General features: G+C 56.4%; 9 protein-coding genes across 9 annotated transcripts; 4 read left to right on the top strand and 5 right to left on the bottom strand.

Annotated features, from left to right (window-relative positions):
* Nucleotides 1-35: 35 nt before the first annotated feature.
* On the bottom strand, nt 36-1,909 carry BO72DRAFT_478953 (sugar porter family MFS transporter; the record flags this gene model as incomplete). The annotated part of the gene is made up of 5 exons (XM_040947544.1): nt 36-98; nt 138-356; nt 410-1,334; nt 1,400-1,729; nt 1,797-1,909. The coding sequence occupies 5 exons, from the start codon at nt 1,907-1,909 to the stop codon at nt 36-38; spliced, it is 1,650 nt and encodes a 549-aa protein (XP_040799188.1).
* A 927-nt stretch (nt 1,910-2,836) lies between these two features.
* BO72DRAFT_382849 (putative ferulic acid Esterase/Feruloyl esterase) lies at nt 2,837-4,646 on the bottom strand (the record flags this gene model as incomplete). Its single annotated transcript, XM_040941489.1, has 4 exons — nt 2,837-3,155; nt 3,222-4,174; nt 4,226-4,274; nt 4,330-4,646. 4 exons carry the CDS (start codon nt 4,644-4,646, stop codon nt 2,837-2,839), a joined length of 1,638 nt encoding a protein of 545 aa, XP_040799187.1.
* Nucleotides 4,647-6,074: 1,428 nt separating this feature from the next.
* Nucleotides 6,075-6,585, top strand: BO72DRAFT_498317 (uncharacterized protein; the record flags this gene model as incomplete). Its single annotated transcript, XM_040948761.1, has 3 exons — nt 6,075-6,126; nt 6,233-6,297; nt 6,355-6,585. The coding sequence occupies 3 exons, from the start codon at nt 6,075-6,077 to the stop codon at nt 6,583-6,585; spliced, it is 348 nt and encodes a 115-aa protein (XP_040799186.1).
* Nucleotides 6,586-7,418: 833 nt separating this feature from the next.
* Nucleotides 7,419-8,686, top strand: BO72DRAFT_470230 (hydroxymethylglutaryl-CoA lyase; the record flags this gene model as incomplete). Its single annotated transcript, XM_040947013.1, has 3 exons — nt 7,419-7,855; nt 7,913-8,376; nt 8,610-8,686. 3 exons carry the CDS (start codon nt 7,419-7,421, stop codon nt 8,684-8,686), a joined length of 978 nt encoding a protein of 325 aa, XP_040799185.1.
* On the bottom strand, nt 8,541-11,177 carry BO72DRAFT_514354 (synaptic vesicle transporter). The gene is made up of 6 exons (XM_040949512.1): nt 10,736-11,177; nt 10,626-10,682; nt 10,454-10,577; nt 10,190-10,400; nt 9,738-10,124; nt 8,541-9,685 (listed from the first exon to the last, which is right to left on the bottom strand). Exons 1-6 carry the CDS (start codon nt 10,902-10,904, stop codon nt 9,017-9,019), a joined length of 1,617 nt encoding a protein of 538 aa, XP_040799184.1. The 5' UTR covers nt 10,905-11,177; the 3' UTR covers nt 8,541-9,016.
* Nucleotides 11,178-11,487: 310 nt separating this feature from the next.
* BO72DRAFT_470228 (Clavaminate synthase-like protein) lies at nt 11,488-12,703 on the bottom strand (the record flags this gene model as incomplete). Its single annotated transcript, XM_040947012.1, has 4 exons — nt 11,488-11,617; nt 11,668-12,090; nt 12,157-12,360; nt 12,423-12,703. 4 exons carry the CDS (start codon nt 12,701-12,703, stop codon nt 11,488-11,490), a joined length of 1,038 nt encoding a protein of 345 aa, XP_040799183.1.
* A 469-nt stretch (nt 12,704-13,172) lies between these two features.
* Nucleotides 13,173-14,990, top strand: BO72DRAFT_382869 (CocE/NonD family hydrolase; the record flags this gene model as incomplete). Its single annotated transcript, XM_040941490.1, has 2 exons — nt 13,173-14,801; nt 14,853-14,990. 2 exons carry the CDS (start codon nt 13,173-13,175, stop codon nt 14,988-14,990), a joined length of 1,767 nt encoding a protein of 588 aa, XP_040799182.1.
* Nucleotides 14,991-15,718: 728 nt separating this feature from the next.
* BO72DRAFT_181203 (asparaginase ahrA) lies at nt 15,719-17,543 on the top strand. Its single transcript, XM_040939468.1, has 3 exons — nt 15,719-15,745; nt 15,817-16,432; nt 16,483-17,543. The coding sequence occupies exons 2-3, from the start codon at nt 16,204-16,206 to the stop codon at nt 17,451-17,453; spliced, it is 1,200 nt and encodes a 399-aa protein (XP_040799181.1). The 5' UTR covers nt 15,719-15,745; nt 15,817-16,203; the 3' UTR covers nt 17,454-17,543.
* Nucleotides 17,523-20,013, bottom strand: BO72DRAFT_181136 (uncharacterized protein). Its single transcript, XM_040939466.1, has 4 exons — nt 19,376-20,013; nt 19,127-19,328; nt 18,647-19,060; nt 17,523-18,592 (listed from the first exon to the last, which is right to left on the bottom strand). The coding sequence occupies exons 1-4, from the start codon at nt 19,889-19,891 to the stop codon at nt 17,592-17,594; spliced, it is 2,133 nt and encodes a 710-aa protein (XP_040799180.1). The 5' UTR covers nt 19,892-20,013; the 3' UTR covers nt 17,523-17,591.
* Between the last annotated feature and the right edge of the window lie 1,239 nt (nt 20,014-21,252).

Raw genomic sequence — 21,252 nt, 5'->3', positions numbered from 1 at the left:
GCATTACACGTGACCGCAACATCACCAGGCTATACTCATGCCCTTTCCTCCTGACGGACCGACGATTTCTCCTCCTCGATATACATGCTCCCCAGCTTCTCGACCGCCGTGGCGTGGTCCAGCTGGTCCAGACCCACATCACTCCGCGCCTGAGCCAGCAGAATGGCATCCTGCTCGCCCGTGCGACTGTTGAACACCCGATCCATATCCTCCAGCGTTGCGCCCTTGGTCTCGGGGAGGCAGAACCACACCCAGACAATGCCGGCTGCCAGGAAGACGGCGAAGAAGATATACGTGCCCCAGGCCCAGGCGGAGAGCATGGGCGGGACGAAGAACGCGACCGCGAAATTGTTGAGCTGTCCTCTGGTTAGCATAATCAGTCTATCACGCGGGCAAAAGAGAAACATACCCAGTTACTAGACGCGCCGAATGACGCCCCCTTGGCACGGATGGAGAGAGGGAAGATCTCGGAGACCAGGGTCCACGACGCCGGGCCCCAGGTCGCCCCGAACGCGCCCACATACACCCAGATGAATGCCACCGCCGTCCAGCCCGCGGCCGGATGGCCCGGCCAGTCGTGCCGGAACTTGGCCACAATCACCCCGGCGATGATCATCGCGATGAACATGACCGTCGACCCCAGCAGGAGCATGGGCTTGCGGCCGACGCGGTCGATGACCAGCATCGCGGGGATGGTGCACACGAAGAACACCACCCCCGTCACGCCAGTGGCCAGCAGCGCCGAGGTGCCGCTCGTCAGGCCCAGGCTTTGAAAGACGTTCGACGCGTAGTAGATGATGGCGTCGATTCCGGACCATTGTTGGAAGAACATGACGAGCCACGCCATGGCCACGCGTTTGAAGTTGTCCCAGGTGCGCACGATGTTATAGTACTGCGCGAACTCGCGCGCCAGGACGCTCTGCTTCTCGCGCTCGGCGAGGTGCGGGAAGGTCCGCGCGAACGCCCGCTGCTCGAACAGACACTCGGCCTTGATCTCTTTGTACTCGTGTTCCACCGCGGGGTGATTGGCGGCGAGCTTGCGGAGGTAGGCGAGTGTTCGGCGGGCTTCCTCGTCGCGGCCCTGCTTCACCAGCCAGCGCGGCGAGAACGGCAGCCACCAGATGCCCAGGGCCAGGCATGCTGCCGGGATGCCCTGGATGATCGAGGGGAGGCGCCAGGCCAGGTCGGATTGGTGTTCCCCCGTGCCCCCGATGTTGTTGCTGCCGTAGCCGCACCAGAAGGAGAGCATGATCCCGAGGATAGTGGCGAACTGGTAGAAGGAGACCATGAAGCCGCGGAGTTGGGGAGAGGATAATTCGGCGTTGTAGAGCGGTCTGTGGTCGACGTGGTCGCGCGTTAGCTATTTGGACCGGGCCTTGAAAAAAGAAGAGCCACTCACCCAACACCACTGAAGGTCCCGACGCCCAGCCCCGTGAAGAAGCGGCCCGCATACAGCAGGGCTGGGTTGTGGTAGGTTGCACCGCAGTAGAGGTAGCTGCCCAGGACCACCCAGCAGCAGGCCGAGAACATGGTGTACTTGCGCGAGAAGACCTCGCCCAGGATTCCCGCCGAGAGAGAGCCCACGATGCCCCCCAATTGCAGCACGGAGGTCAGCCACCCCGTGGCACTGGACGAGGCGACCACCGTGGGGAAGTTGTCCTTGAAGCGGTACATAACGAGGGACTGGCCCAGAACACCCTGCTGGTAGCCATATTCGAATCCACCGAATCTAAAAGAACTCGGTGTCAGTACGTCTCGTTCGTTGGTGGTTGATCGCAGAGGTGGGGGTGCCTCACGAGGCAAAGAAGGCAATAGCCATGAGCTTAGGGTTGTTGCGGATAATGCTCCATCGCGTCTCGGGTGGGGGATCTTCCCACTGCCCGCGGCCTTCAACGTTCGACGAGGTCATGGTCAGGGTCAGCAGCAAAGCTCTTCAAGGCGCATGCGACCGACCAGGTTGATAAGAGGTAGCAAGAGCATCTGCGTCTGCGACCGCGGCAGTCGCGGGGTTTTTATGGACTGGGACGGGGGAGCCATCCCCCACAGTTGCGGTCTGGGGAAGCTGCACAGACAACCCCAGATCCAGTGAGGAACATGACGCCTGGACTGTCCACGATGTGGTCAGGCCATTTTGTGCGGGGGTAGAGTGAGCGTTTACAATTTCCCCTCCCTTGAACGCACGATTTGAGGGGCCCAATCTATTTGGGACCGGCTAGCCACGGCCTTCCCTTCTTATTGTCTCAGCGATTAGTCAATCTCCCCGTGGGGTGGCTGGTTTCTGCAGCGCGTAGTGCGGGGGTGGCATTTCTCTCTTGGGTGGCCTAGACGAGGTGCCCCACTTGAGGCATCTTGAGGCATTACAGGGGTGACATCGCGGGAGGGATGAGGGGAGCGAAGGCTCTATGACCTTGCAATTGCCCGGGTGGTTTGCATGATGGGATGCTTGGTGCGAGGGATCAACATCGTGCAGATAACGACATCAAGGAGGAGGAACTAGAATGTTTGGTGGTGTGGAAAGTGGTGGCTCTGACTGCTGTCTAGGGCTGCAAGTGAGAGAGCAAGTGGGTTGGAGGGAGAAGCTCCAAGCCGGCGCGTATAGTTTCCTACTAACCGTATGGACCCGCGGGATCTAACCGCACTGGGAAGAACAACCGCTCTTCCAGGCTCAGGATAAGCTCTAGATCACTAGGACTGGTTTTGCAGCCCACCTGATAAATAAATTGACCGATGATCATCAGCATTATTGAACAATGGCACTAACTCATGGTGTGATCACGACGTATCTCTATTCTATATAAACTGCAAGCACTGCAAGCACTGCAAGCCTCGAGCCCCTCTAGTACTGCGACCGACACTCCCAGTTCGCCGCCTCACCTGCATCCCCCTTGCCCGTGTACACGGCCTTCTGCGGGTAGAAACACAATGGCCGTTGACGGTACACTTCATCCTGGGTCGTGTCATTCTGCCAGGTGGTGGCGATCAGCGGCTCGGGCGAGGTCCCATTCTCCACCCAGCTCATCAGGGCCAGCAGGATATCGTGCTGCGCATCCTGGTATTGAGGGACGCTGTGGAGACTCGGCGAGAGCGTGGGAGCCTGGTTGGGGCCCGCGAAGTACCATGGCGCATGCATGCTCTCTGGCGTGCCTGAGCAGTGTCTTCAGAGGTCTTATCAGCCCTGTAGTCTCATACTCTTGATCGAATCCGCAGACAGGGTAACTTACTGCATGCCAGGAACATAGAAGAACCGATAGAAGGAGTCCAGGTCAACCCCCTTGGGGATCAGCTCCTCGGTGACCTTGTTGTAGTAGTGGAGACTGCTGTCGGTGGGAATGAGCCCGTCCGCCATACCGTGGTACATAAGCAGCTTCCCGCCCTTCTGCTGAAACGGCGAGATGTCGAAATCGTCGGCCGTCGCGTTGCCGGGGTCGAGTCGATCCGCAAGCTGGATGATACTGTAATCGAACTGGTCCTGTTGCCACTGCTTGCCCTTACCAAGGAAGTACCGCACGTAATCGATTCCGAGTCCATTGGCGGTCCCGTTATTGACTAGCACACTCCACTGCGCTTCGCTGCCCGGCAGCAGGTGGGGAAAGACAAAGGTCTGGTTGACGTCGACGTAGTCGCTGTAGATGAGGCGCAGGGTCTGAAGCTGCGCCGGGGTCAGACACGTGGTGGCATTGATACCTTGACAGAGGAGCGTCTCCAGGCGCAGATTGCACTGTTGCGGCGCGGACACGATCCCGTCGGACAGTCCATCCTGGGGATCGCACTGCTTGATGATCTCGGCGCCGATAACGCTGAACATGCTTGTTGGGATCTGAGTGGCGGGGTCGGCATTGTAGCTCCCGATCTTCACCGTCCAGGGCTGCAGATGCGACGTCCACCACGCGGGAGAGCCGGCGATGACACCGTCGAAATCGTCGGGGTACAGTTCCACCGATCGCAGTCCCTGTCTGCCGCCGGTGGAGCAGCCGCTGTAGTAGTTGTACTTCAGGGCATCGCCGTAGTATTGCTCCGTCAATTCTTTGGCCAGGACCACTGAGCCGTGCATAGCGCGGTAGCCCCAGTCGATCAGTCTTTCGGGCTCGTGGTACGCCCACCGGCCGTCCGAGGAGATGCTGTTGTGTCCTGTGTCGGTCGACATGGTGGCGAATCCGTATCGCGCGCCGACGCCCTGCTTCCATCAGTTTCTGTCGAGATTTCTGAGGGTATAGACATGACTGACCATGTCGACCCAGTTGATGCCTCCCGCAAATCCTCCATTGCCGACCGCTCTGTTTTCGACCACGGTCAGCGACAACCCATGGAATTGGTTTGCTTGAAACCTACAAGAATCTGTCGTTCCACTCGGTAGGCATGAAGAGTCCGAATGTGTACGCTGAGGTTGCACTTGATGTCACGTTAATCTGCACGACACAGAGCTCAGGTAATTCGGTCGGCGACTGCGGGTACGCGATGTCACTGGCCGGGACCTCAAAGGTGTCGCCCTTCGCGATGTGGAATGCCTGCAAGACCGTGGCATTCTCTTGGCCGGCAGAGGACAGGTACTTCGAGAATGACTCGGGTGTACAGGACAGTTTGCTCTCTGCCAGGCCGAGTAACGCGCTCGTCAGCGCCAGGTGGGAGAGATAACGAAAAGGACCCATTGCGAGTATGCCGCTCGTGCTGTTTGTTGTGAAGAACTCCCAGCCTGTATGAGGGGTTGAATAGTGCTGTTTATATTTCTCATGTCTCTGAAACCTTTGCAGACCCGGTGGAGAATCGAGGGTATGGCCTCGTCCAGTGGCTCAGGGGTCTGACAAATGAGCATCCCCACTTTGACCCCAGAGCACCCTGTTCTCCTCCTCACAATGGTTGCATTTTGCGGGGATGTGGGGCACGGGCTGCTAAGCGTTGTTATGGTGGTGAATAGATTGAGGACTCCACTCCTAATTTGAGAATCGCCGGTGAAGATCGAGGAGTCAACTGCCGTTCTGAAATGCCTTCGGGAAGTTGCATGACGTCAATCTTCGGAGAATTGCACTCGCTACCCCAGATCTCACAAAATTCAAGATTTACAGGATCGCGGTCGTGTCAGTTGCCTGGTCCCCCAGGACTAGATAAAGACAGCATGGCCAGGGGCATTGCTAAAGTAGGGCTTCTCGGCAAATCTCAACCCGTACTCCCCGGGCGGCAGTTGAGTGAAGCCGATCTCGGAGTATCCTCGAGTAGTGTCATATCAGCAGCGGGGCTGAGGGCTCGAGCACCAGATTATGATTTACATGATAACGGTGAAGAGCGATACCGGTGCACGTCAGCAATGGGCTATGAGATATTCATGAATTCCCGTCCAACAAGGCAATTGTGTTGCAGCTCGGAAGGTGACAGGAACCAGCATCACGACTTGGATCTGTACAACGATGGAGAAAGCCTCACCCGACCGTGAGAGCTGTGTTCGCTCCTTCATCACTTCTTTCTTCTATCAGGTAGATCATGTTTTTGTGCTGGTCTAAGACTAACTCCTTGTTACTCCCTGATGAGATCATTGAACAATTTGAGACACAAATATGGATACCCTTGCCTTATTATCCATCCGAGGCATCTTCAGCGACTTCAACAACAAGACTCCCTGGATCTCAGAATCGATGGGTATGATTTAACGGCAGAAATCAAATGCCCGATGAGATGCGTGCTCGGGGGATTGATCGGTGTCTCGGACCGATGGGGGGATCTCCCCGCCCCGTCGGGCCCGGAGCCCCATATGTTGCAGGCAACTATATCAGGTTCGTGCCGGCCATGTCTCTGATCACGACTTGCTCCCTTGGTTGACTTTCTGGTTTTCTTTCTCTGTTCTGCTCTCTAAACCTGTTCTCTTAGGAAAGCACCCCTACCAGTCCTACTGAGTCTGCGCTCTGGACCAGCACGGTAGGCCGACTCATCGATGGGCGAAAATCGCACCATCTTGTGAAGTGGGCAGTGATCGTGACCTGGCACTCAGTCCGTCTCACCTACAGCGAATCCAAACCCGTCGCTCCGAGAACTGCAACGACTGCAACGATCAGTGATCATTGGGGAGGCCGGGACCAAGGTCCACAATGCATTGCCAGACACTCCCGTCAGACGTTTTCAACCTGCATTTCACCTCTGGTATGTGCGCCAGTCAGCTTTACTATAGTCATGATTCAAGCGAGCTTATCAGATTCCAGGGACAACGGGCTTTGCCAAAGCTCCCATGTTAACCCCTGCCCGATAGCACCTACCTACTCCTCACAGTCTTATCGCTTCACTGGCCAAGCAATGCGTCTGCGGCCCGAAGAGGTAGCCGGCAGCCCCCCATCGCTAGCCCATTGCTTCGGATTCGCTCAGGGGCTCTAGAGACAAAGTCTAGACTCAAATGCGCGACTCAAGCCGGGGATGGGGGTCGCCGACATGATGCTGATTGCGTACGGAAATACCGGAGTGATTTCGGTCACGTTTGTGGTGGGTTTGGATGAATCCGACTCGAAACGTGCGGTGACGGAGGGCAGAGTCATCCCCACACCGTGGCCCAGCTGGTTGGCAGGCGCCGATTTCTGCCCCAGTGGCTTTGCCATGCAGAAGGGGTAGGGGCGTAGCAAACCCGAAGCACAGAAGGTCATGCGCCGGGACGCTGATGGTGTACTGGTTTCATGCCGGGGATGCGGCGGTGCTGGATGACGCGGGGTATGCAGTCATCCCCGGTCGCATTGGGGATTTGGTTATCCGAGGTAGGCACAGTACTGTACATCCAGTACAGTGACCATGTTCTAGAAATTTCCCTCGGTGTGAAACGAGGCGTGAGGTTGATCATCTGTACTCGATGATAGGAGCAACTGATGGCGCATCCGGCTATCAGAAATGGTGGGATACATCTCTGTCGAACTTTAGGGCGTCATAAGGCGCGATAAGGCGTCCCGGCAGGAATCTCGGGAGTCTCTATGCAGTAAGCAGATTACTGTCAGTGAACTGGGGTTCACTGCGTCATTGAATTGTTAAATTGTCCGAAGAGTCAGTCAGGCTGACTGCGACCGTGTAATCCCATTTCGATCCCACCTCCTCGGTCATTCCGGTTGGTCCAGAAACTGCTGCTTCAGATTGGACGAATGGCTGTAGCTGACGCTTGGCGCGGTATTCTTTCCGTATTGTTACCTTCTGCCGCAAGGAGCCGGACGGAGTTGGAATGCGCCTCGGAGTCAGACAAACAGAACCCTTAAAAAGGGCACGCGCACTCCCAGCCCTCATCAGCCCTCGCTCACCCTCGGCCTTTCCTTCAACCTCGGTTCATCCTGCCTTACTACCTTACTTTGGTGCCCAGCATAAGACTCTCCCATCTATCTTAGTTATATCGATTATGCATGAACTATATCCAGCCTGAAATCCCGGACACCCACTGCCCACGACTCGATGACATCCCTCTCAAAATGCCACCCCCCTCTCCCACCGTGAGAATCGTCGAGGTCGGACCCCGCGATGGACTCCAGAACGTCGCCACCCACATCCCCACCTCCACCAAGCTCGACCTCATCCGGCGACTGCACCACGCCGGTTTGCAGAGCATAGAGCTAACCTCGGTGGTCTCACCCCGGAAGATCCCCCAGTTGGCCGACTGTCGCGATCTCCTACAGCATTCCCTGATTCGAAGTCTGGCGAGCGATCCGCATCTGCGACTGCCGGTCTTGGTCCCCAATCTCAAGGGATTGGAGATTGCGCGCTCGCTGGGCGTCAAAGAGGTGGCTGTGTTCATCAGCGCGACCGAGGGGTTCAGCCGCGCCAACATCAACTGTACTGTCGGGCAGGGGATCGAGCGAGCAACGGAGGTCGCATCCCACGCCATTGCGGCGGGTCTGGCCGTGAGAGGGTAAGCGGCGCTTGCTGAGAATATCTCTTTCCAGCATCGCACTGACTGCAGCTCCAGCTACGTATCCTGCATCTTCTCCGACCCCTTCGATGGCCCGACCTCCCCGGCTGCGGTGCTCCGCTGCGTTCGAGCCCTGCTCGACGCGGGCTGCTACGAGGTCAGCCTAGGCGACACGCTAGGCGTAGGATCGCCCGCCACGGTCCGCGGTCTGATCCGGTACTTGACAGACGCGGATGTCCCCGTCGACCGTCTGGCTGGACATTTTCATGATACCTATGGCCGCGGGGTCGCCAATGTCTGGGAGGCGTATACGTGCGGCGTGCGCGTGTTTGACAGCAGTGTCGCCGGTCTCGGGGGCTGTCCTTTCGCTCCCGGTGCCAAGGGGAATGTCGCAACGGAAGATGTCGCATACATGTTTCACAATGCTGGCATCGATACGGGGATTGATCTTCCCAGCTTGGTGAACACGGTGGCCTGGATCTCGAAACAGCTCGCAGACATAGACTCCACCCAGGCTGCTAGTGCCGTGGCTGGGAGGCTCAGCGAGGTTGCCCCTCGGACCAAGCCGCAGAGACTGCACAGCCACCTCCGACATTACGATGGGCATTGGCCGTCAATGCGGATGGAATTCAACTGCATTGGGGCAGGGTCGAACTGAGAGTCGCGCTGCGAAGGATAGCGCGCGTGAGACGATACGAAGTAAAGAACTCCTTCAATGCACGGGAATCAGTGAGATCTGCCTATGTTCATACAGGCGAAAGCGACCAGGACCGGTCGAATGAGCTCTTCTCAGAACATGCAACTGGCAAATATGGCGCCTACGGGGTGTGAGAGTTCTGGGGTGAAGTACTGGTCGCCTGGGGACACCCGTCGCCCTGGCAGCCGGGTACTGTGCAGGACATACAAAGCACTTATACGTCCTACACGCCTGCCTGTACATTACCTGATCGGCTACAGCAGGGGCAGTTCTTATGTGTACAGCCACGGTGGTTTCCACAAATGGAAGATTGTACACACATGTTTACATGATAGATGAGATAGAATTCATCACCTTCATACTGAAGTGTATAACATGCACGCATTCTCGCTTCACTTGGACGGAAATACTCCTCAAGAGCCATCACGACCAAACAAGTACTGTCCCAAACTCAAGCCTCAACTCTAATCCTTGATAAACCTCCCAGTAAACTGCCGAATGCGCTTCCCCCAGATGAATACCGGCACGCCCAACAACCCCAAAGCCCCCGTCAACCCCGCAAACGTCCCAAACGTCCCCTCATAGCCATTTCGCTCGATGAACGGGGCAACCCCATAACTCGTGCCAAAGGAGATGATCCCCCGGAAGGCACAAATGATTACCAGCAGGGGGCCCGCACGCGTCGGGTAGCTGTCCAGCAGATAGGTGATAGCCACGATGTTGGCCCCGACAAAGCAGAAGTAGTACGCGGCGACGGTCCACGCATAGATGAACCAGTGATACTCGTACGGGTGGGCGGCTCCTTGGCCGTAGAACACCGCTGTCACAACCCCCACGATGATGGGAAGGATCAACGGGATGATGCGCGTCTCGGGCTCGTGGAGGCCCCCGTTGCGCTGCGCGAAGTACCGGATCAGCCAGTCGGAGCCGTGGCCCAGCAGCGGGAGGGCGATCAGCGCCACGATGATCTGGCCGCAGTTGACGTAGCTGGCGCTGCTGTCGGGCCAGTTGTAAGGGGCTGCGGAGAGGATGGTGCTGTAGGTCGTGCCGATGGCCACATTGACGCCGATGGTGAGGCCGTTGAGGAGGAGGGCCCAGAGGACGTTGGGGAAGAGGAGAAGCGAGAAGGTTTGCTGTGCACCACAGTTAGGGCAGCGCACCATGGGCGAATGGAGGGACCCTTACCCGGAAGACTTCCAGAACCTTCGTCCAGTCTGGACTGCCAACCCACAGGCGGAGATCAGACTTCCACGTTCGGGGTGCGTAAGTGTCAAAGTCCAGCGCTGGACGCTCGGTGCAGGTTTCCGTGGGTGGATCCCCCACCTTGACATCCTCGGGTGTCCCCTCGCCCTGGTAAGAGCTCGCCGGCCGTTCATACTTGGTCTCCGGAAGGAAGCAGAAAGCCAACACGAGGAGCACGCCGGCCAGAGCAGCGCCCAGCCCGTACCACCATTGCGGCGTGATGGCTTCCGCAATGGGGGAGGCACACAACACCCACACGGAGGTGAGAGTCACCTGGATGGCCATCTGGCCCATCAGGGCCTTGCTCCGCTCGTGCAGGAAGAAGATCTCCTATCCACCCCCATTGTGCTCTCATGTCAGCAAAGTGCTCAGGCTCGACGATGGTATGATCTGACCTGCGTAATCATGGGCACTAGGGCCTCACTCTGCCCAGCTGCAAGACCCACGACCATCCGCGAGGATAAGTGCCACTCGAAGTCTTTGGCCGTGGCACAGAGGACCGCACCGATGACGAGGATGACAGTCGATCCTAGGAGGACGATTCGTCGACCCACGCCTATTGCCAGGGGCATTCCGATGAGATTGCCAATGCCCCTGTGCAGCACCCTGTGTTAGCGGTCCTCTTCATGGCGGGGATGCAACGGTTGACTTGCATGAACAGGGTAGGATAGGTCATCAGATGGGTGATATCATCGTATCCTTTGCCGACAGCGCTATACTCGGGGATGTAGAATCCCAACAGACCCCCAAACCCAGACACAAGGGCCAGCCCTAGCGTTGAGACTAAAGACATCAGCGGACGATCGACGGTCCTCGTGAGGCCGGACTCACAGATCGAGATTACCACGAGTATCACCATCTTCTGCCATTTGGGCATATTGAGAGGATCTATCATGGTCAACTCTCACACATCGAAGCGTGGTGACAGTAGGGGTGGCTACCTTGAGGATCCGCGGTGGGAGTGGGAATGTACACGATCGAGCCCTCGGTGAGCTTAACCGTGCCAGTCACCACATCGGGTTTGTCGCCCATCTGGCCCTCTTCAATATCCTCGACGTGGCTGATGCACGATTTGTCGGTGGCTTTGGCGGTGGCTTTGGCTGCTGCCATGATGATCGGTTGCTGAAAGGATGGAATTGTGTGCGGTAAGATGAGGGCACGACTTCATGAGCCTCGCTGGGATGTCTCCTCTCCTCTTCTCTCGTCTGTCGTTATATACCATTTCTCCCGTGGGCAATGGTATAGACGGTAGCTTAGGCAACTTCAGACGACAGCTGGCTTGGCTCTGCGGGGAAGCTACCCCAGACTCGGGACCTCAGCGACGCGAAGGAGCTCGGTAGTTCTGTATGCATCGTTTCGGGGGACACCGAGATTGAGGGGACGAGTCCTCGGGGGAACAGCATAGCTGGCCTGTCGGCTCTTGTTCGAGATCTTCAGTAAGGTTTCGGGGACTCTATCAGCATGAAGGGCAAGTTTGCCACAAGACGTGCACCCGCATTCCTCGAGATCATAATAACCCTCAACGTGTAGTCATGACAGCAGATCTCAGAAGGGAACTCGACGGTCGTCGCATGCATACAGAAGACACTCGGAGGCTACAAGGTGTTCTTTACTCGGCCATAGATAACATTCAGTAATTTCAATTGCATTCTGGTATTGCGTAGATGTGATATAAGACATCGACCAATCCGGTCTAATACTCCTTGACACCCGCCAATCTCAGCACCTGCTCCGTGATGACCGGCTTCTCGAATGGCTCGGCGCGGTCCTTGGGGCACACCTGGCCATCTCGCATGGGCTTCTCAGCCGCGGGTCGGATGTTGCTATCACAGTGTCAGTCCCCTTCTCAAGTTCGCTGCATGTTAGAACATACCAGTGTGGCCAGTGGGTGGTTCCAATGAAGTTCTCAAAGCAGAACTTCTTCAGCTCCAGCGCCCGCGGGGTGGCAAATCGCCGTGGCGTCATGCAGATGTACTGCACGTGTCGGATTTGGTCACCCTCCGGCAGGCAGGCGTAGTGCATCGTGCGCGAGTCCCATAGGACGAAGTCGCCGGGCTCCATATTAACCTTGATCATTTCGCAGCCGCGCTCCTTGAACCACTCGAGGTCGCGGTCGTGGAACAAGAAGAGGTCCATATACTTCAGCTCCGGGGGAGGGGCATCCTCGTGGTCGTACTGGTCGCGCTTCTGGGCGAAGAACTCGTCGAACAGCTTGGCGGAGCCTTTCATCAGCATGAGGCCTCCGTCCTTGGGGCCATTCGGGGCGAAGTTGAGGAAGCCTTGGACGGCTTGCATTCTACGGGGAGGTTAGATTGCGGTGTTGAGGTGGGGGGTAAATGTGCTGGAAAGAAGGGGTGCTGACCCTTTTCGGTCGGGATTCTGATCACAGTGCGGCCATGGGCTCCAGTTCAGGTCCTTGCGGCGGGGTAAAGAGATGTTCATGCCGTCGAAGGAGCAAAGCAGCTCTTTCGTCTCCCACAAGTCCTCGAAGATCTTGACCACGGCCGGCTCAGTGCGGGCCTCCCATGCGATCTTTTCGTGGGTGGCGGCGTACGCGTAGTACATGCTGTCCCGGAGCTTCCTTTTAGCACACATGCTCATCAATACAAGACGGGGCCAAAGACTTACCCTCCCTTGAAGCTGACCGGAAGATGCTCGCCGGTCCAAGTGCTCTCATCCTTCTCGTCAAATCCCAGGTCGAAATTCTTCAACCACTCGATCTGCTTGTCACAGTAATATTTCGCCCGTTCCGGACTGATAACGTTCTTGATCACCACGCAGCCATTTTGGTGGAATTCATCGCGCCAGTCACCGTAGGTGCGGCCGGAGAAATCGACCAAGTCCCTGATGGTGAAGGACTCGTTGGTCTGAGCGGCGATCTCTTGGATCTCGGTGACAGTGGTAGACATGGTTGACTTTCTGGTTGCGTGTGCTCGGAAATGTGGACTTGGATTGAAATTGCTGGTTTGGTGCTTGAAACGAGAAGCCCAAAGTTGAACACTTAAGTAAACGCGCCGAGACTCAGCATCTCGTATGCCCCGAGGCTCTCCGCAGACTTGGCGCTGTCTCGGTGGTCTCGGGGCTACCTCGGGGCACGTCTTGGGTGTATTCTCGGCGGAGGACATGCAACGAGCACCGAAAGTGCGGGCGCTTGACCCCCGAACATCCCTGAAGCTTGCCCCGAGCAGCCTCGGCGGCCTTTGCCAAGAGGGAGGTAATGCGGGGGGACGGGGATACCTATGATAGGATATGATCCGCAATACCTCCCCCATCTTCCAACCTGTTATATATACGAGACCATGATTGGCAAAGGTCATCGCTCCATCAGCTCGTACGTCACACACGCAAGAACAGCACAATCGGAACCGCTCGTTTACAATGCCTCCTCCTGTGCAATCCGCCTACAAACGCATCCAGCAGCCCCGAGAAGGGGAGAATGGCTACATCAGCCCGCAACCCGGCAAGACAGAGATCCTCCCTACAGGATGGAACGGATTCAACGCAAAGCCTTTGAAAAGCCCGATCCGGATTGACCATGATGTCGAAATCGTGGTGCGCGATGGTTGTCGATTGTACGCGGACATTTACCGTCCAGCCGACACCACGGAGCCAGTCCCAGCCATCTTGAGCTGGTCGTTCTACGGCAAGAAATACAGTGCGCTGGAGATGCTGCCCATGTGCACGTGGAATTGCTGCGTGCCTCGATCGGACCTCAGTGGTCTCGAGAAGTTCGAGGGCCTTGATCCCCAGACCTGGTGTCCGCGCGGCTATGCCATTGTCAGCGTCGACACGCGGGGAGCGGGCAACAGCGACGGCATGATCTGTGTGATGGGTTCCCAGGATGCGGAAGATGGGTACGATGTGGTCGAGGCCTTAGCCAAGATGGACTGGTGCAACGGTTCCATTGGCATGGCGGGCAATTCGGCTTTGGCTATCTCGCAGTGGTTTATCGCGGCGCAGCAGCCCCCCTCTCTCAAAGCAATCGCCCCTTGGGAAGGGTCCGGCGATATCTACCGGGAACAGTTCTGTCGGGGCGGCTGGTTCTCCATGAGCAACTTCGACCTCATCACCGGTGCGATCGTGCGTGGGCACGAGAATTCCGGAATCGAGGATTTCGAGGAGATGTACCGGCGCTCCTCTACATCGAGTCCGTTTTGGGAGGACAAGCGGGCGGACATGACTCGCGTTCAGTGTCCGGTCTACATCCGAGGCTCGGACGTGAGTTCCATCCACACAATGGGCTCCGTGCGCGCATGGCTCGAGCTGCCGCACGACCAGAAATGGATCCGATGGGGCAGCAAGCAAGAGTGGTACGAGCTGTACAGTTGCCCTGAGTCCCTGGACGAGCTCTTCCAGTATTTTGATCGCTACCTCAAAGGCATCTCCAATGATTGGGAGAAAACGCCCAAAGTGCGATGGTCTGCCCTGCAGTTCGGTGACCGCGAGGCCATCGACGATATCGAGCTTCCGGATTTTCCGGTACCATTCACCGAGTATCGCGAGTTCTTCCTGTCCGAGAACCGATTGAGCGCCGCACCAGTAGCGCAGTACGAGAAGCTCTCGTATGAGTCCGATCAAGTGAACAGCCTCCTCGCCTTCACTCATACCTTCGACCGGCCCGCTCGGTTGATCGGCCTTCCCAAAGCCATCTTGTATATGTCCTGCGAGGACCGCGACGATTTCACCGTGTTCGTCATCCTCCGCAAGCTCGATCGCAATGGCAAACCACTGATGCACCTCAACTTCCCCATCCACGCGACCCCGGTGCAGTCGATCGCGGAGATCCCGACCAAGGATCAGGCAAGCCTGAATCTGCACCTTGGATCGGTCGGCATTCTTCGAGCTTCACATCGCGCGTTTGATCCAGCCAAGAGCATCCATTCCCAATTTCCGTTCCACCCCCATAACAAGCAAGACAAGGTTCCGCCGGGTGAGGTTGTCAGGTTGGAAATCGGGATCTGGGCCATGGGGGTTGATTTCGATGAGGGAGAGTCGATCAGCATTCAGGTAAGTGACTCTGATAGCTCCAGTTGAAGGAAAGAACTAATACCGGAGCAGGTGTCGGGGCAGTATCCCAGCATTGCCGAGTACAAGACGTGGTCGAAGCCGCGGCCGGAGGAGGAATTGAATCGCGGCAGGCATTATGTGCACTGCGGGGGCGACTATCCCAGCTCGGTGATTCTTCCCTTCATATGAGGAGGAGATCAGAGGTCATGATTCGGTTGCAGTGGCATGAAGATAGAGCCTAGTAAATGCAAGAGTTGTGTCCAAAGACTAGATGCTAGAATCGCTTGGAGACTGTTGTCGACAGTCAGAATGTTGGAGTCGCGGATGAGTGGAGTCGAGTTGCCGGGGGTTTGTGTTTGCACGCTTGTGTGTTTGCGTGTTTGCATATTTGCATGTTTGCATGTCCAATCGCCCCGTGCCATGTGATCGGGCGCCATTCTGCCTCAGGCCATCATGATCTTGCTTCCTCACTCTATCTTCTCTCCATGCCAGTAACTTAGAATCAAGTTAACCCTGAATGACTCTGAATGATGCCGGAAGTAAACCTGGCCAAATAACTTAAGCTATCTGTCATTTTCATTACTCATTCTTCAAATTGTAACGGCCATCGATCACTTCCATGACGAGCGCTGCTCCCGCGCGGTGGTGAGTACCTTGCCGGATGTGCCGGATCTCTCGATGCTGCTCTTATCGGATCAAAGCTTCTTTGAATTCATGTACTAGGCGGTAGGTATATCAGGCATGACAATTCAGTTTGAATAAGGTCAATCAACCTGGAAGGGCTTTATCAGGTGGTGGCTGACCGTACCGCAAACCAGCGGATGCCCAGGACCAAAATATGTTTCTCCGCAAAAGCCAATAGATCGAGCAGTTAGATTCGAGTGGGACGAAGGATGGAAGGACCCAAGACACAGAAAAATGCAGATATGGAATGTTCCGATAGCGTATGTCAAGACACCTGACAAGCTCATGTCTGTAATACTAACATCCCGGTCCATTGATTGCGGTGAACCAGGTGTATGGATACCTATAGGGTCTCGATGTCGGACTGATAAGACCGCGTGGGGAAGCTTTTTCTTATCAGCTTATCAGCCGTGGCTCATCCATCTATCCATCCTGCACTGGCAAGGTCCCCACCACAACGGAATCCGACATCGGGTTCGGCTTCCAGGTTCTCCAACTCCTCCAACTGCTCCAAAAAGCACCAAGCCAGCCCCACGCTGCGATAGTGAAGCCATTGGCCGACCTGATGGTTGATCTTAGATAACCGCCAAGCGGGATCGAACTGCCAAGCTGGATAGATTCAAGACGGAAGCATGCACTTAGATAATTGCCAAGATAGACTCAAAAATGATAACCGGCGATGGTGCCAAGATGAGCAACGGATGTAGGTATAAATTACATGCAGGTCTCTGCTGATACTCCGCCTTCTTCATCACAATCATCTACATTCTCGATCACTATGGCTATCAAGTCTGTTGTGCTCTCCGCGCTGGCGACGTTGGCGTCGGCTTCACCTCTCCTTCATGCCCGTGACAGCAATAGCACAACTTATGTCTTCACCAACTCCAATGGCTTGAATTTCACTCAGATGAACGCTTCCTTGCCCAATGTGACCATCTTCGCTACTGGTAAGCCAACCCCCCCTGCCTCCTGCCTGCTACCACTAACATCGTCGCAGGAGGAACCATCGCCGGCTCCGACTCGAGCTCGACCGCCACCACCGGGTACACCTCGGGGGCTGTGGGCGTGTTGACCCTCATCGATGCCGTCCCGTCCATGCTCGACGTGGCCAACGTGGCCGGGGTGCAGGTTGCCAACGTCGGCAGCGAAGACATCACCTCAGACATCCTGATCTCCCTATCCAAGGACATTACCCGGATGGTGTGCGACGACTCGACCATGGCGGGTGCGGTGATCACCCACGGCACCGACACGCTGGAGGAGTCGGCCTTCTTCATGGACGCGACGGTCAACTGCGGCAAGCCCGTCGTCATTGTTGGTGCCATGCGTCCTTCGACGGCCATCTCGGCCGATGGTCCCTTCAACCTGCTCGAGGCTGTCACCGTGGCCGCCTCCCCCAAAGCCCGCGACCGCGGCGCCATGGTCGTCATGAACGACCGCATCGCCTCCGCCTACTATGTCACCAAGACCAACGCCAACACCATGGATACCTTCAAGGCCATGGAGATGGGCTTCCTGGGCGAGATGATCTCCAACAACCCCTTCTTCTTCTATCCGCCTGTCACCCCCACCGGCAAGGTGCCTTTCGACATTGCCAATGTCACTGAGATCCCGCGCGTGGACATCCTCTTCTCCTACGAGGATATGCACAACGACACGCTGTACAATGCTGTCGAGAGTGGCGCCAAGGGTATTGTGGTTGCCGGAGCCGGAGCCGGAGGCGTCACCACCTCCTTCAACGCCGCCATCGAGGATGTCATCAACCGTCTGGAGATCCCCGTGGTGCAGAGTATGCGCACGGTGAATGGTGAGGTGCCGCTGTCGGATGTCAGCAGCGACACCGCCGCGCATATCGCCAGTGGGTACTTGAACCCCCAGAAGTCGCGCATTCTGTTGGGTCTCTTGCTGGCCGAGGGCAAGAACCTGACCGAGATTGCCGATGTGTTTGCCTTAGGCACGAACGCTTGAATGGGGGATCGAATGATGGTGATGATGAACTGGTCTCGCTGGAGGCGAGCTCAATGACTGTATATAATCTCATGATAGATAGAATTCAATTGATGATCATGGTCACTACCTCGATGCTTGGTTAACCCCTCGCAGCAATTACTCCTCCTCCTCGCTGGTGTCATCCCCACGCACCAAGTCCGTACCAAGCTCCATCTCCCCGATATCGTCCGCTTCCTCCAGCGCATCAAAGTCTAGCAAACAGTCATCATTGTCTAGAAACGCGCTATGGAACGTATCCGTGACCTCCGCGCTCGTGGCCAGGACCTTGACCTGACACGCCACGGACTTCTCGCGAGATAGCCCTAACAGCGTCTTCAGCACGCGAAGCATGTCGCGTTCGTGCTCGTCCGTCTCGTACCATCCGATCTCATCCACGATGACGATGACTTTGACTCCCTTGGGGAGTTTGCGAACCAGCCAGGTAAGCAGCTTGCAAAGCCCGTCGGCGCTGAGGTTCCGTGGGTCGCGGAGGTAGGTTTCGATTTCTTGGACGGTGTCCTGGTCGAAATCATGCTGCTGCAGCAGCTGGGCGAGAAAGGCTTCCGTTACCCCTCTTCCAACTGCGGTGTTGCCGTGGTGATCGGTTTCGTGAAGGGAGCAGAACCAGGTTAGGCGCAGGTGTCCTGGTTGGCTTTCCAGCGCTGCGTAGATCAAGGCAGACAGGAGAGAGACTGCGGAGACCTCGCAGCCCTCGGACTCGGCGTCTCCTTCGATGAGAAGCTCGCGAGATGCTGGGTATGTAAGCCATCGTCGGAATTCACCCGTCGTGAGAGCTGACTCTGCGCGTCGTCGCGCAGCGGGTGCAATGCGCGCGCGATAAGACAGGATGTAGGCCACGTCTTGGGCTTCGGAGGCGGTCACATTGAGCATAGCCAGGAGGTCAGCCACGGTGACTGATGGAGGGAGTGGTTCAGGAGTGGCTGGTGCAGAGGGCGCGATGAGCTGGGGGGCTTGCATCCAGTTACCAGGAGGATACTGGGGCAATGGGAGGAAATTAGGGTAGAAGGGCACTTGGGTCGTTGGAGGTATCCAGGGCGAACAGGCAATGGGCTGTGCCAGAGGCTGTGGACTTGGAGTGTTGCGCTTCCTCAGTTCATCTGGGATTCACTTGGTTAACGGTACTCATAGCACTGGTGATAGAATGAACTTACCCCAAAGGTGCTCGAGGAGATGGTTAGTCTCGTCGGACTGTCTTCTTGCCATCTCTTCTCTCCGTCTCTCCCGCTCCTCCCTCTTCCTCTCTCTTTCTTCCCATTGCTTCTCGCGTTCCTCTGCCACCTGGAACAACCCGTTCAGATGATTGAGCATCCGGGTCATCTGCTGGTCTGCAAGGCGCTGGCGGTCTTTCTTGGCCTCGTCCAGCTTGTCCGAATTGGCGAGAGTGACTGCTGCCGTGACCTCCTTACCCCGGATCAAGTCCTCCAGCGCCACGCGGGTGCTGTGCATCTCTGCTTTACGCGCCTGATTTGCCAGTTTTGAGCTATGTTTTTGGATTACATCAATGCTGCCCAGGAGCTTGTCCTGGTACTCACTGCCCTGCGCCAGACTGCGCCAGGTCCGCGAGACTAAAGACATGTGAAAGTTAGTGGTCGAGCGGTTCATTCAACCTGAAAAACAATAGAAGCCCATACACTCATGGCTCAAGAAAAAGGCGATCGCATTCTCGATCGCCTGGAATATTGCGACCACCAACGTGATCGACGTCTTCCGGATGATTCTGTCTCTGGGAAACGTCGCCATGAAGAACTCGATACTTTCAAAGTCGTCTTCCAACGCCTCAGGCTCGAACGCCGTGGTCACCTTCTCGCGCACTTTCGAGGCCATTGCCGCCGCCTGCACCCAATCAGTATCTGAACCAACCACGACACGGTGCCACTTACATCCAGCAGGATGTCTATGGTCGCAATGAAAGGGGAAATATATTCCACCTGAGCAAGTAGCTTGCTCACCATCTTCGCTTGCTCGGTGTGGTCCGCCGCTTTGCGATAGACCTTTTTGAACAACCCCTTCGCCGTGGTCCGCTTCGGCACCTCATAATGGCTCTGCGCCTTGTCGAGTTGGCTGCGCACCCCCTCCCAGTTGGATTGGCTGCGGATACTGCATCCCTTGGTGACCAAGGGCCCAGCCTCGGGATATTTCTTCTTCAACTCGATCATACAGTCTGGAAAGATGTCCGACCAGAATCTCATCGCGTCGACTGCTGGAAGAGCCGGTCGCGGCGGGATGATGTCGTCTTCAATCGGACTGGTGGAAATGGCGGTTGGGGAGACATACTGTCCCCCCTTACAGTCATACTTGATGCCGGGATGGTCGAAAACTGGGTTGATTTGGGGCAGGTGGTGGTCGATGAAGTCTACCGAGGCGGTGCGTGTCGGGGGGTTGCCTGGTGCACCCATGGCTAGTCCCCGAAGACTTTGTCGCTAGATTGCGTTTTCTAAAAAGGATCTCGTCTCTCAGATTCGAGTAACAATGTTGGGGATAGTTATGTAAGACTTCCGAGGGCAAGACTAAACGCTTGAAATTAAGTTGTAGCGGGAGGTGGTGGGAAGCTCCCAGCGCGGGACATCTTCAGTCCCAGGCTTCGCTCCGAGCAGCTGCCAAGGCTAGCTACTTGCTAATGATCGAGCCTGATCTTGACCAATGCTCCAGACAAAGCCAGGTGGGGATCATGTCCCGATGGATGGAGGAAAGTCAAGACACTTCGAGGTGGAAGAGGAGCGGTGCCAGGTGACTGCAGATACAAGCCCGCGGACATGCAGGATCAGAGGATGCGGAATCAATACGGGCTTGAGGGGCTCGGGTGGCAGTGTGGGAAGCAGTGATTGGAGTGAAGATCGTCCCAAGACGTGTGAATGGCGTGCAAATTGACCAACCTGCATTAGCGTGTCTGGCAAGTTCAGTGCAGTGCATCCCAGCCTTGCCCTAGCTGGCCCCGCCCATTCTAAATCACAGGTTGTTTACCATTCACTGTCCAGAGAACCCATCTGCACAGGCAGCAGTACACGGGCCGGCAAGCAGTTGGGATGTCAGGAAAATGATTAAGAATCTACTCGAGCTGTTGCTGTTCCGCTGATTAATTCTCTCTTGTGGAAACGTGGCTGTCATCTGGACAGGCGGACGTGGAATAGCCTCGTAAGCACTAGGGGCAAACGGGAAGTCAAGATGGGGGCGATTGCGCTCGGTCCCGCTTGCACGCTAACCCTCATCTTATCTCTGCACTGGGTCTCTGATTTAAAGTACCAAGTACCCATGCTCCCATCCAGCCTTGACCCCATGTCCTTGCAAACTATCTTTGCTTGTATCCTCCACACTAACAGCTGATTGAGACGGAGCCGCTCCAGTTGCGTCATGGCGGTCGTCGAAAGCCCAAACGGAGTTGATCTGCTGCAGCGCAGTGCAAGCCCCATTGCAGCACTCGACTCAACTGATGGCAGTGGAGACAGCCATACAGCGACTAGCGATGCGTCTTCCGAGAGCTCGAATGTGTCGCCACATGGCGAACCTAGTATAGATGCCTCTCAGGCAGCATCAGCAAAGCACGAAGCAGAGCCTACAATCCAGGTTGCCGACCTACACAAGCAGATCCAAATAATCCAAGAGCAGTTGGAGAACGAGCGGGCGCAACGGAGGATGATGGCGGAGCGAGCGATGGGACCGAGTGAGATGGGTGGTGCTTCGTGGAGTCGACCATGGTTGTATGAGTGGGACATGTTCCGGCCAGAGACCTACTCCGACCAGAACAGCAGATCCTACTACA

The sequence above is a fragment of the Aspergillus fijiensis genome, assembly GCF_003184825.1.
Source record: "Aspergillus fijiensis CBS 313.89 unplaced genomic scaffold BO72scaffold_40, whole genome shotgun sequence".
NCBI classification, from domain to species: Eukaryota; Fungi; Ascomycota; class Eurotiomycetes; order Eurotiales; family Aspergillaceae; genus Aspergillus; species Aspergillus fijiensis.
Note: the sequence above shows the minus strand (reverse complement) of the source record. Positions and strands in the feature narration are given on the sequence as shown.